This window comes from Dromiciops gliroides, chromosome 2 (assembly GCF_019393635.1).
Source record: "Dromiciops gliroides isolate mDroGli1 chromosome 2, mDroGli1.pri, whole genome shotgun sequence".
Taxonomy (NCBI): Eukaryota; Metazoa; Chordata; class Mammalia; order Microbiotheria; family Microbiotheriidae; genus Dromiciops; species Dromiciops gliroides.
The window spans coordinates 662,141,043-662,153,578 of NC_057862.1; the positions used below are offsets into that span (position 1 = coordinate 662,141,043).

The following is a 12,536-nucleotide window of genomic DNA, read 5'->3' on the forward strand; positions in this document are numbered from 1 at the left end:
AGAGAGATTACTCCACCCAATTGTGTGTGTACATTATTCCCTCCTTGAGCCAATTCTAATGAGATTGAGGTCTTTGAGCCAATTCTGATGAGTGTTAGGTGCATTTACTGCCCAGATTAAATAGATTACTCCACCCAGTTGGGTGTGTGTGTGTTAGACCCTGCTTGAGGCAGCTCAGATGAGTTTAAGGTCTTTGAGCCTTTTGTGATGAGGGTAAAATTCATTTACTGCCCTGTTCCTCTCCCATCTCTTCCCCCACTCCATAAACCTTTTCCTGTTTCTTTCATGTAGGATTTCACCTCTGCCCTTCTCTCTCCCCCTGTGCATTCCCTTTCCCCCTCAATTTAATCCTAAAGATGTCATCACCTAGCTAGGTGACATAGGGGACCCAGGGGGATCCCAGCCAAAACTGGGCCTCAGACACAAGACAGTCACCCCCTGTACGACCCCAGGTATGTCCCCCAGCTCCAATTTTTTATGGTTCTCCAGGGTCTTGTATTTGGAAGTCAAATTTCCCATTCAGTTCAGGTCTTTTCATCACAAATATCTGAAAGTCTTCTTTTTCATTAAAGTCCCATTTCTTCTGCTGAAAGATTTTGCTGATTTTTGCTGGGTAGGTTATTCTTGGTTGTAATCCCATTTCCTTTGCCCTCTGGAATATCATATTCCATGCCCTCCAGTCCTTTAATGTAGAAGCTGCTAGATCTTGTGCTATCCTGACTGGGGCTCCACAGTACTTGAATTCTTTCTTTTTGGCAGCTTGCAATATTTTCTCCTTGAACTGAGAGCTCTGGAATTTGGCTATAATATTCCTAGGAGTTTTCCTTTTGGGATCTCTTTCTGGAGGTGATCGGTGGATTCTTTCAATTTCTATTTTAGTTTCTTCTTCTAGAATTTCAGGGCAATTTTCCCTGAGAATATCTTGGAAGATGGTGTCTAAGCTCTTTCCTTGATCATGGTTTTCAGGTAGACTAATAATTTTCAAATGATCTCTCCTGGACCTATTTTCCAGGTCAGCAGTTTTTCCCAGAAGATATTTCACATTGCCCTCTATTTTTTTATTCATTTGGATTTGCTTTATTGTGTCTTGGTTTCTCATAAAGTCACTGGCTTCCATTTGTTCAATACTCATTCTTAGGCAATTATTTTCATCAGAAAGGGTTTGTACCTCTTTTTCCATTTGGCCAATTTGACATTTCAAGCTGTTGACTTTTTTCTCATGTCTTTCCTGCATCTCCCTCATTTCCCTTTCCATTTTTTCCTCTACCTCTCTAACTTTATCTTCAAAGTCCTTTTTGAGCACCTCTATGGCCTGAGTCCAATTAATATTTCTCTTGGAAGCTTTAGATATAGAGGCCTTCATGTTGACATCTTCCTCTGAGGGTATACCTCCATCTTCCTTGTTACTGAAGAAACTTTCTATGGTCCTCACCTTTCTCTGTCTGCTCATCTTGCCTTTCTTTTACTTGACTTTTAGCTCCTTAAAGTGGGGCACTGTTTCCAGGCTGCACTATCCCAAGCTTAAGAAGTCCCAGGTGGTATGATTTAAGGAGAATCAGGTTCTTCACCCACCTGGCCTCTTCCCTGGTCCATAGATGACCCCAGACCAACTTGCTAATCAACCAGCTTTGTGTGTTCTGGTTGTTAGGTGCCAGGAGTCTGTGCCCCTCCCCTACCTGGGCCACTGCTACTCAGGGCTACCTCCTGGTTCTCATCAGGGGTGTAAAATCCAAGTTCTGCCTCAGCAATAGCATGGACCCCTGTAGTCTCCTCCCTGCCCAGGGCTCAGCCCTCTCACCAGACTGTGAGCTTAGTTCCAGACGACACTGGTGCTTCAGCTGATTCAGAGGCTCTGGGGGTCTCCTTCTCTGGTGAGGCCTTCCTGTGTCAGGGTGACTGTGGGGTTGGGCTCCACTCCCGTCTCAGCACAGCAGCTCCCTCCTTCTGACCTTCCAAGATGTTCTTAGTTAGAAGATTTCAGCACATTCTTCTGTGAGATTTGCTCTAAAACAAAAATTTTTTTAAATGAGTTAAAGTTGATTTTAAATGTAATTACAAACAATAAAATATTTTCATAAAGCATAAGTGCTTTTCATGTATTCACTGATTGTTGGTTGATTAGAGAGAAGAGACTGGAGGCAAGTAGGTCCAACGGGGGGCACTTACAATCCCCCAGGGCAGAAGGGATTAGCCAGAAGTGAATGACTCATCTCCTTGGGTCTGTCTCTGAGCCAGTCTCCCTCACCTTCTTAGCTTCACACTGGGCACAGATCTGCCCAGACCCACATTTCTAGAAATAGTCACAGCCAGGATATGGGATGGATCATAGTATGGGGCCTCACATTTAGAACATGCCTGGAATGGGAAAATGGGGTGAAGTAGATATAACCTTTTCAGAAAGGATTCTCAAAGCAACTATATTAATCTCATGTAGTGACTGACACAATCCATTAACCCAAGAATGAGGCTCCATTGGGTTCTTCCCAGGAGTTCAGGCTAAGACCTGTCCAATATCAGCCAGATGCCCCTCTCTGCCTCTTTGAATTCACACCTTCTCCAGCAGGGGGTGGTAGAGTGGCAGGTGCATGAGCAGAGGCAGGTGAGGCACCTCCAGAGCCTACAGGCTGTGAGCTCCTGACATCTTTGCCCCTTCCCAGGGCTGGGAGCTCTCTCCTGGTTATGAGGACACAGAAAGAACCCTCCCCTCATTCATCCACAGTCAGCTCCAACCACTCCCACATCAGACAGTAAATGAGTTTGTCTTTGCTCTTGAGGTGACACATTGAGGACAGAGAGGAGGGAGGCCCCTCCCCCAGAGTCAGGCTCAGCCAGGGAGACTCAGTGTGGCTCACAGGGTCCTGAGAGGAGGCTCAGAGCAGACCTGGGGCTCTTTTGCATATGGAGCCCCAGGGGCCTGCAGGGAGCCCTGCTCAGGGTAGAAAAGCTTCCTCCCTCCTTGCTGCCCCCTCAGGGCTCTGAGTGCTCTCTCTGCAGGTGTCTGAAGGCCAGGATGGTCTCCCCATGGCAGCTCCTCTGGCTGCTGGTGCTCTGGGCTCAGGGTAAGACCCAGCAGGGCAGGGAAGGGGTGAGGAGGTCACAGGTTTTCAGGGATTAAAGACCTGATGACCCCTGGATCCAGGGGGTGAGGGAGCTTAGGGACAACACAGGCAGATGGGGGCTGACAAACATGGCCAAGTCTGAGATTAAAAACCTTGTGAGGTCTGTGGGAAAGATGGTTTATGTCCCATGTTGATTGTAAATACAAGTATTTCTCAGTCATTTGGGATTTCAGGGTCTCCACAGAACTTTGTTGTTCCTACACTTTGACTTGGACATTCATACATTTCTTTCTTCTTCTAATTTTGTTTTATTTCCCCCTAGATTCCCGAGGAGCCATTGTGCTGACCCAGTCTCCAGCCTCCTTGTCTGGGTCTCCAGGAGAGAGAGTCACCCTCAGCTGCAAGGCCAGTCAAAGTGTATATAGCAACCTTAACTGGTACCAGCAGAAACCTGGCCAAGCCCCCAGGCTCCTCATCTATGGGGCTAACAGCCTGGCATCTGGAGTGCCTGCCCGGTTCAGTGGCAGTGGGTATGGGACAGATTTCACTCTCACCATCAGCAGCTTGGAGCCTGAGGATGCTGGAGATTATTACTGTCAGCAGGGTTATAAATGGCCTCCCACAGTGCTTCAGGCCTGAACAAGAACCTCCCCAGGCTGCTCAGGGGATTCAGCTCAGAGCAGCAGCTGCTTCCTCTCTGGTCCCCAGGCAGAGCAGCCCCTGCTCTCTGGGCAGGCTCACATCTTCCAGGGCTTCCCCTTCCTGGTCCCTCAGGTCCCCTCCTTTCTCACAAAGCCTTGTCTGTCACATGCTCTGTCCCCAAGGCCCCCAAGGAGGCAGCACAGCCTCCTGGGAAACAAAGGGCTAAATACAAGTGGAGGAGAAGGTGACATTCCAAGTCCATTTGGTGGCTTTGCCTCCACATAAAGTGTTTCTCTTGTTGGGAGCATAAGTTCACATTGAGGGGTCTTTGCTCCATTTCTTTGTAGCAATCATTTGTTTCTGTGTTTTATGTTTGTTTCTGTGGTTCAGTTGCATCTGACCCTTCGTGACCACATTTGGGTTTCCTTAGCAAATGTCCTGGAGTGTTTGTCCATTTCCTTATGCAGCTGGTTTTACAGATGATGAAACTGAGGCAAATAGCAGTAAGTGACATGACCAGGGTCCCATAGCTAGTAAATGTCCAAGGTCAGATTTGAACTCAGGAACATGAGTCTTTTTGAATCCAGGTCCAGAGACACTGGGTCCATCAGACAGTGCTGAGTGGGGAGCAGGGAGTTCTGTAACTCCCCCCCTTAGAGAAGATGACCATCAAGTGCAAGGGCCAGCCTAGCTCCTGGTCAGACTTGGCTGAAGGCATGGACCTGGAGGAAATCGTTTGCACAGGGCAGAGCTGAGGCAGAACGTCAAATTCCCCTTCCTGCAAAGTGCTTTGTGTTGTGATGTTTGATCCCATTATCTGAGGAGAGGGACCAGTGCATGTGTCACTGCTTCTCCTTGTTCAAGCCCCTTGTCTTGGGAATCTATTGTGGTAAGCATCTCTGATAGGAAAGAACCAGTCGTTGTTTTGGACCCCATTGACATGTTACCTTGAGTAGCTTTTCATTTTCCCTGATGAGAAAGCCTGAGGTGACCTTTCTGGGGTTTAGAAGGTCCGATTGCCCCCGCCCTACTCCCCGAGGCGAGGAGCGGGCAAGGCGTGTCCAGGGCAGTGCTCGAAATGTCCCCTCGGTTTGACGCACAGGGCACCAAACTCCATAGATAATAAGCAAAAGAACTCAAGATCAGGATGTGGAAGTAAGAAAAAAGCACTGCCATTACCTCATGGTGCTGATGATATTAACATTCTCCGATGCAGGTTTTGTGGCCTGGTCTTTCGAGGACCATTGTCTGTTCAGGAAGACTGGATCAAGCAGTTACAGCGACATATTGTGAGTGTTAATCTTCCATGGACTGGAGCAGGCATGCAGGAAAACGGGGAAAGTGAACTACAGTGACATCACAGCAAACTGAGTACATTAAAACAGTTAGAGTTGTCTCTGTCATTGAAGAATAATCAAAGAAAATAACGAAATGTTTCATCATCTTAGGAGACAAGATCAGACAAGGTGGGGGACAGGGAGGAAGTTGATAATGCAATACTAAGGAAAGATGGCGTGAGGTGGTGTTGGAAAATCTGAGGAACAGCAGGATTGGCTGTCCAGTTCTCAGAAACGATGTGTGTGTGAAGTCCAAAGGGCTTCAGTCCAGTGTTTCAGCTCATCAAGATCTTTTGGACTCCAGTTCGGTCTTCCATTTCCTCAGCTTCATATCATTCACAAAATGGATAAGCATGACATTTATGCCTTCTTCAAAGTCCTTGATATGTGTGTCTGTTTCAACTCAAGGACAGAGCCCAGCCCTCTACCATTCCACTCAATATCCCTCCACATGGGCAATGATCCATTAATCAGTTATTTTATCAGTTTGGAAATCACCTAACTACTACCATCCAGACCAAATCTCCCTTTTCTCAGTGAAAATAGCATGAGAGACAGTCAAAGGATGACAAAAGATAGAAACAAAAGTACAATATACACTGAAATCTTACCACTCTTGGTGGTAAGAACTAGAAACAGTAAATATCCATTGACTGGGGAATGGCTGTAAAAAATTGGAAAATTTCTGAAATATCAATGTAATTGACTATTATTGTGCAATATGAAATGATGAATAGGAAGAATTCAAAGAAACGGGATGATTTATCTGAACATGGTAGAGTGTGAAATAAGGAGAACCAAGAGAATAAATTTAAGCAAAGACTATAGAAATTTAGTGAGTTTGAATAGGAGAAACATGCATATGAACAGATCCTTAAAACGAAGTTGACCCCTTGAGCAGTGGAAAAACAGTGAAGGTCATAGAGAAGAAATAATGAAATACGCCTCCTTTATGGTACAGAGATGTGGGAGTCTGTTAGGACAGATTATTATACATTTTCACACAAAATCACTTTCAAATTTATTTAATTGTTTTCATTTGTCACAAAGCATGGTTCACTCTGGAGGGCTGTGTGGGAAATTATGATGTAAAGACAAAAGGCATCAATAAAATGTAATTTTACAAAAAAAAAAAAAAGGTCGGATTGGCTCTGGTTGACAAGTCCCACAGGTGCTTTCTATAGATGTAAGTTCTGGAAGCCAGACTGACCTTTGAAACCCCAAAAAAGGTCACTCCGGGATGCTAAAGTCACATGGCTTCTCCTCATATGATTTCTCCTCATGGCAGAGCTTCCCTATAGTATCTCTCCAGAAGGGGGCGCCATTCTAATTCACACCCAGCTATATCAGATTCTTTAATTTCTCATAATCGCCTGAAGATACTTAGGGAGATGATGCAAAAAGGGATGAAACAAAGATAACAATTTTGTCTTGTATTAAAGATAACTCAGGGCTCCTTTCCAGGTGGCTTAGGAAAGTTTTTCTGCATTTTGAAACACATCTCAAGTTTGTTTCAAGAAAAGTAAAGGAGGGTAACTTTTAGAATGTTCTGTGGAGATAACATTTGTCTGTAGAGCATACAAAGCTGGTTTATTTATTTGACATGTACTGTTTTGAAGTTAACTGTTTAAATGTTCTACAATAAAAGTTGATTTTTATGGAAGTTCATTTGTGATCATTTTCTTATGGAAGTATTCTGTAATCTAAATTTTATGTGAGGATTATATCTTAATTGAGTAAGAACTTTCAAATAATTGTTTTATATATATATGTGTGTGTGTGTGTGTGTGTGTGTGTGTGTGTGTGTGTCTGTGTGTCTGTGTGTAGTTTGGAGAGAATTAAGAGTTCTGCTCTCTGTGGTATTTTGAGAGACAGCTTGCAGGTATCAAGGTAATATAACCCTTGGGCCTGTTGTTAAAAATGTTTGTTAAAGAAAGAATTGGATAAAGCTGTAAACAATATGGGAGGGGCACTAGTGTTATAATTTTATTGAGCTTTCAATAGGAACTATAAGAAAATGGATCTACTGGAGGGGTGCGCTGGAGACTAGACATCTTCCAGACTGCCCCCAAGGAAAGTGGTTCCAGAGACCTGACAGCTACATGGGACATCTAAGATTCAAGATGAAATTGCTAACTGAATGAACCCTGGAGGGGAGGCTGGGGTGTTACTAAAATTACAAACATGATGCTGGGGCAGCTAGGTGGCTCAGTGGGTAAAGCACCAGCCCTGGATTCAGAAGGACCTGAGTTCAAATCTGTCCTCACACACTTGACACTTATTAGCTGTGTGACCCTGGGCAAGTCACTTAACCCCACTAGCCTGGGGGGGGGGGATATATATGAAGCTAGAAGAGGACTGAGGAGGGCACAATCCTGAAAAACAAAAAGGAGGGATTTGTGAGGAAAAAATGGGCCCCCTCCTCATTAAAATTGAAACTGTCTAAGAGGGAAGAATAGAAAGAAGTACTTGAGAAGCTGATGTCCACAGGTGGGGGTTAATTTCTCAAAAAAGGTTCCCACTGGAAGAAGTGAACAATGGAAGGGTGGTCCTGCCTCGATGGACTAGCCAGCTCCTACCTGTAAGACTGTAACCCTGGGGGCCAGATCACCATTATAGAAACAGCCCTTACAGCCTGCATGTTGCTCTGCCCACTAGGGGCTGAGCCCATTCTCAAGAGAATGTGAATAACGTTTTTTCTTTTTTAACATCCCAGTGCTGTGTCTAAGGAAATTTTTAAATATGCTTTTCACACCAGGAACTCATTGATTGCTTACTGAACAGTTTTAGAAATTAAGAAATCAAATGCACCCTTCTCATTGTCTCGCAGCTATTAAGGTTGTAGAATTAGAAGGCTTAATTCCCAGCATAGAAAAGAATCACATTCTAATTACCAAATTCAAACTCAGTAGTTCACAATGTAAAAACATCCTACAGTCAGATTCTGACCTTCCCAGCCTGGCCAGTGAATGGAAGGTGTGAGGGAACTGACCCAAGTCCATTATCTCATCAAGAAAACCTAAAGGACACAGTGAGAATTTAACAAGCAATTAACTCTTAGGCAAAGCAAGAGACTAACTATACTGTGGGTGTTTGGGGGGGGGGGGCTGGGTTTCTTTCAGACTCCATGCTCAGTGTTTAATCTGACTCAAATCCATAATTATCCCATACACAACCTACACACAAAAACTATCTAACTAAAACACGGTATGCCTAACCTTAATTTCCATAATTATTCTTTGGATTCTTAACCAAAATGGGAAGAGACACAGGAACATTTGCTCAATCTTCCCTTATATGGACACAGCCCAGGAGAGGACCTAATTGAGACCAGCTCAGGACTCTTTGAACCATGTGATCTTGTTTGCTGGAGGGGAAGGAAATGGACTTAGACCTTTTTCCTCAAACAGGTCCAGAGGAGTATAATTTGAATGGTGACTGTTATATCCTTGTTGAGAGGAGACCATTACCTATTTCCTCACAAGCGGACATATATTTTGTCAGTATAACATATTGGATTGTTTGCATTCACAAGGAGAAAGAAGGAGAAGGAAGAAGAAAATTTGGAACTCAAAATGAAAAAGAAACAACAGTTAAAATTGTTTTAAAATGGAATTGTAAAGAAGCTTACTCATGGATTCATGCATTGTTGATCAACTGGAGAGAGGAGCATCTGCCGGCAGTGACATCAAACAAAGGGATCTTGCAATGCCAAATGAGAGAAGTGATTAGACAGACTCTAGTCATTCACTTCTGTCTAATCTCCTTGTGTCTAATCTCCTTGTGTCTATTTTTGATGCAGTCCTACTCACCTCCATAGCCTCACATTGGGCATAGATTTGCCCAGATCCACATTTGTAGAAACATTCACAACCAGGATGCAGGGTGGATCATAGTAAAGGTCCTCACTTTTAGTGCATGTCTGGAATGGGAAAATGGGCACACGTATAGACATGTTGTTTTCTTCCATGATGCTCAGAACAATTACAGTGATCTCATCTAGTGACTGACAAAACCCATTCACTCAGTACTGGGACTCTGGTAGGTTCTTCCCAGGGGTCCAAGCTAAGATTTTTCCAGTGTCAGCCAGCCCGTCCTCTCTGCCTCCTTGAATTCACACCTTCTCCAGCAGGGGGCAGCAGAGGGCCAGGTACATGAGCAGGGGCAGGTGAGGCACCTCCAGAGCCTACAAGCTGTGAGCTCCTGCCACCTCTTCCCCCTCCCCAGGGCTGGGAGCTCTCTCCTGGTTATGGGGGATGTAGGCCTGGGGCACAGAGAGAAGCCTCCCCTCATTCATCCACAACCAGCTCCAACCATTCCCACATCAGACACTAAACAGGAGCCTGTCTTTGCTCCTGAGGTCACACACTGAGGACAGAGAGGAGGGAGGCCCCTCCCCCAGAGTCAGGCTCAGCCAGGGTGACTCAGGGTGTCTCACAGGGTCCTTCGAGGAGGCTCAGAGCAGACCTGGGGCTCTTTTGCATATGGAGCCCCAGGGGCCTGCAGGGAGCCCTGCTCAGGGTAGAAAAGCTTCCTCCCTCCTTGCTGCCCCCTCAGGGCTCTGAGTGCTCTCTCTGCAGGTGTCTGAAGGCCAGGATGGTCTCCCCATGGCAGCTCCTCTGGCTGCTGGTGCTCTGGGCTCAGGGTAAGACCCAGCAGGGCAGGGAAGGGGTGAGGAGGGCACAGGCTTTCAGGGATTAAAGACCTGATGACCCCTGGATCCAGAGGGTGAGGAAGCTTAGGCACAACACAGGCAGATAGAGGCTGAGGAGCATGGCCAGGCCCCAGATTACAAACACTGTGAGATCTGTGGGAAAGGTGGTTTATGTCCCATATTGACAGCAAATACATCTACTTGTCAGTCATTTGAGATTTCAGTGGTTTCCATAAAAATGTCTTGTCTATATGCTTTGACTTAGACATTCACACATTTCTGTCTTCTTCTACTTTTATTGGTTTCCTAGATTCCCGAGGGGCCATTGTGCTGACCCAGTCTCCAGCCTCCTTGTCTGGGTCTCCAGGAGAGAGAGTCACCATCAGCTGCAAGGCCAGTCAGAGTGTAAGTAACTACCTTAATTGGTACCAGCAGAAACCTGGCCAAGTCCCCAGGCTCCTCACCTACTATGCTAACAGCCTGGCATCTGGAGTGCCTGCCCGCTTTAGTGGCAGTGGGTCTGGGACAGATTTCACTCTGACCATCAGCAGCTTGGAGCCTGAGGATGCTGGAAATTATTACTGTCAGAAAACTAATAGCTACCCATTCCCACAGTGCTTCAGGCCTGAACAAAAACCTCCCCAGGCTGTTCAGGGGGTTCAGCTCAGAGCAGCAGCTGCTTCCTCTCTGGTCCCCAGGCCAGAGCAGTCCCTGCTCTCTGGGCAGGCTCACACCTCCCAGGGCTTCCCCTTTCTGGGCCCTCAGGTGCCCTCCTTTCTCACAAAGCCTTGTCTGTCATATGCCCTGTCCCCAGGCAGAGGGGAGGCAACACAGCCCCCTAAGAAGCATAGGGGAAAATACAAATCAGGGAAATGCTGACATTCCAAGTCCATTTGATAGCTTTGCCTCCACATAAAGTGCTTCTCTTGTTGGGAGCATAAGTTCACGTTGAGGGGTCTTTGCTCCAGTTCTTTGTAGCAATCATTTGTTTGTTTCCATGTTTGTTTCTGGGGTTCAGTTGCATCTGACCCTTCGAGACCCCATTTGGGTTTCCTTAGCAAATGTCCTGGAGTGTTTTCCCATTTCTTTATGCAGCTGGTTTTACAGATGAGGAAACTGAGGCAAATAGCGGTAAGTGACATGACCCACTAATAAATGTACTAAGGTCAGATTTGAACTCAAGAGCATGTGTGTTTTTGAATCCAGATCCAGACACTGGGTCCATCAGACAGTGCTGAGTGGGAGCAGGGAGTTCTGTAACTCCCCCCTTGGAGAAGATGACCACCAAGTGCAAGGGCCAGCCTAGCTCCTGGTCAGACTTGGCTGAAGTCATGGACCTGGAGGAAATCTTTTGCACAGGGCAGAGCTGAGGCAGAAAGTCAAATTCCCCTTCCTGCAAAGTGCTTTGTGTTGTGATGTTTGATCCCATTATCTGAGGAGAGGGACCAGTGCATGTGTCACTGCTTCTCCTTGTCATGGATACTTGGGAATCTTTCGTTTTAAGGACATCTCTGATAGGAAAGAAACCAGTAGTTGTTTTGGACCTGATTGGCATGTGACCTTGATTAGCTTTGCATTTTCACTTTTGGGAAGACCCAAGACTCGAGTACAGCCTTAGTTTTAAGTGGCTTAACCTGGGACTCTGGGTGTGTGTGTGTGTGTGTGTGTGTGTGTGTGTGTCTGTGAGTGAGTGTGAGTGTGTGTGTGTGTGTGTGTGTGTGTGTGTGTGTATGTGTGAGTGTGAGTGCGAGTGCGTGAAGAACCAGAGACTCAAAGAAAGAGTCCAATGCTTCTATTGAGGAGCCTGGCTCTCATGGGACTGAACCTGAGGCCAGGGCTGAGACTGAACCTTGTTCTACAGAGGGGTAAACAACAGCCTTGTTGGTATAGTCACTCTCATCATAGTAGCCAGCCAGTCAATCATCAGTCAGTCAATCAACATTTATTAAGGACTCCTAGAGATCAGTCACTGTGCTCAGGGCTGGGGTTACAAAGAATAGTGAAAGAGAGTTTGTGCCCCCATGGAGTTCACAGCCTATTTCTTTTCTTTTTTTCTGATACAAGTATTTTATTTTTTTCCAGTTACATGTAAAGATAGTTCTTAACATTTATTTATATAAACTTTCCAATTTCAGATTTTTCTCCCTCCTCCCTCCACTAGACAACAGGTAATCAGATATAGGTTTTATATATTATACATACATATATATATATATATATATATAAAATTAAACATGTTTCTGCATTAGTCATTTTATAAGAGAAATCTCAGAGCAATGAGGAAAAACCTCAAAATAGAAAAACAACAGCACCAAAAACAAAAGAAATAGTATGGTTCATTCAGCATCTGTACTCCACAGTTCTTTTCCTTTTTTTCCCTGGATTTGGAGATCCTCTTCTATCCTGAGTTCCCTGGAACTCTTCTGTACCATTGCATTGGTGAGAAGAATATAGTCCATTACAGTAGATCAACACTCAATGTTGATGATACTGTATCCAATGTTCTGGTTCTGCTCATCTCACTCATCATCAGCCCACACAAGACCCTCCAGGTTTCTCTGAACTCCTCCTGCTCATCGTTTCTTACAGCACAATAGAATTCCATTACATCCATATACCACGACTTGTCCAGCCATTCCCCAATTGATGGGCACCCCCTCAACTTCCAGTTCCTTGCCACCACATAAAGAGCAGCTATCAATTTTTTTGTACATGTGGGTCATTTTCCCTTTTCCATGGTCTCTTTGGGAAAAAGACACTAGTAATGTAGTGTTTGATAAATCCAAAGACTCCAGCTTCTGGGATAGGAACTCAGTATTTGACAAAAACTGCTGGGGAAAATGG

General features: G+C 45.3%; 2 gene segments (V, D, J or C); both read left to right on the plus strand.

Annotated features, from left to right (window-relative positions):
* Positions 1–2,934: 2,934 nt before the first annotated feature.
* Positions 2,935–3,698, plus strand: LOC122739552. The segment is given in 2 exon segments: positions 2,935–3,059; positions 3,382–3,698. Coding segments are annotated over 2 exon segments (366 nt in total).
* A 5,860-nt stretch (positions 3,699–9,558) lies between these two features.
* Positions 9,559–10,571, plus strand: LOC122739553. The segment is given in 2 exon segments: positions 9,559–9,683; positions 10,003–10,571. Coding segments are annotated over 2 exon segments (618 nt in total).
* The last annotated feature ends 1,965 nt before the right edge of the window (positions 10,572–12,536 follow it).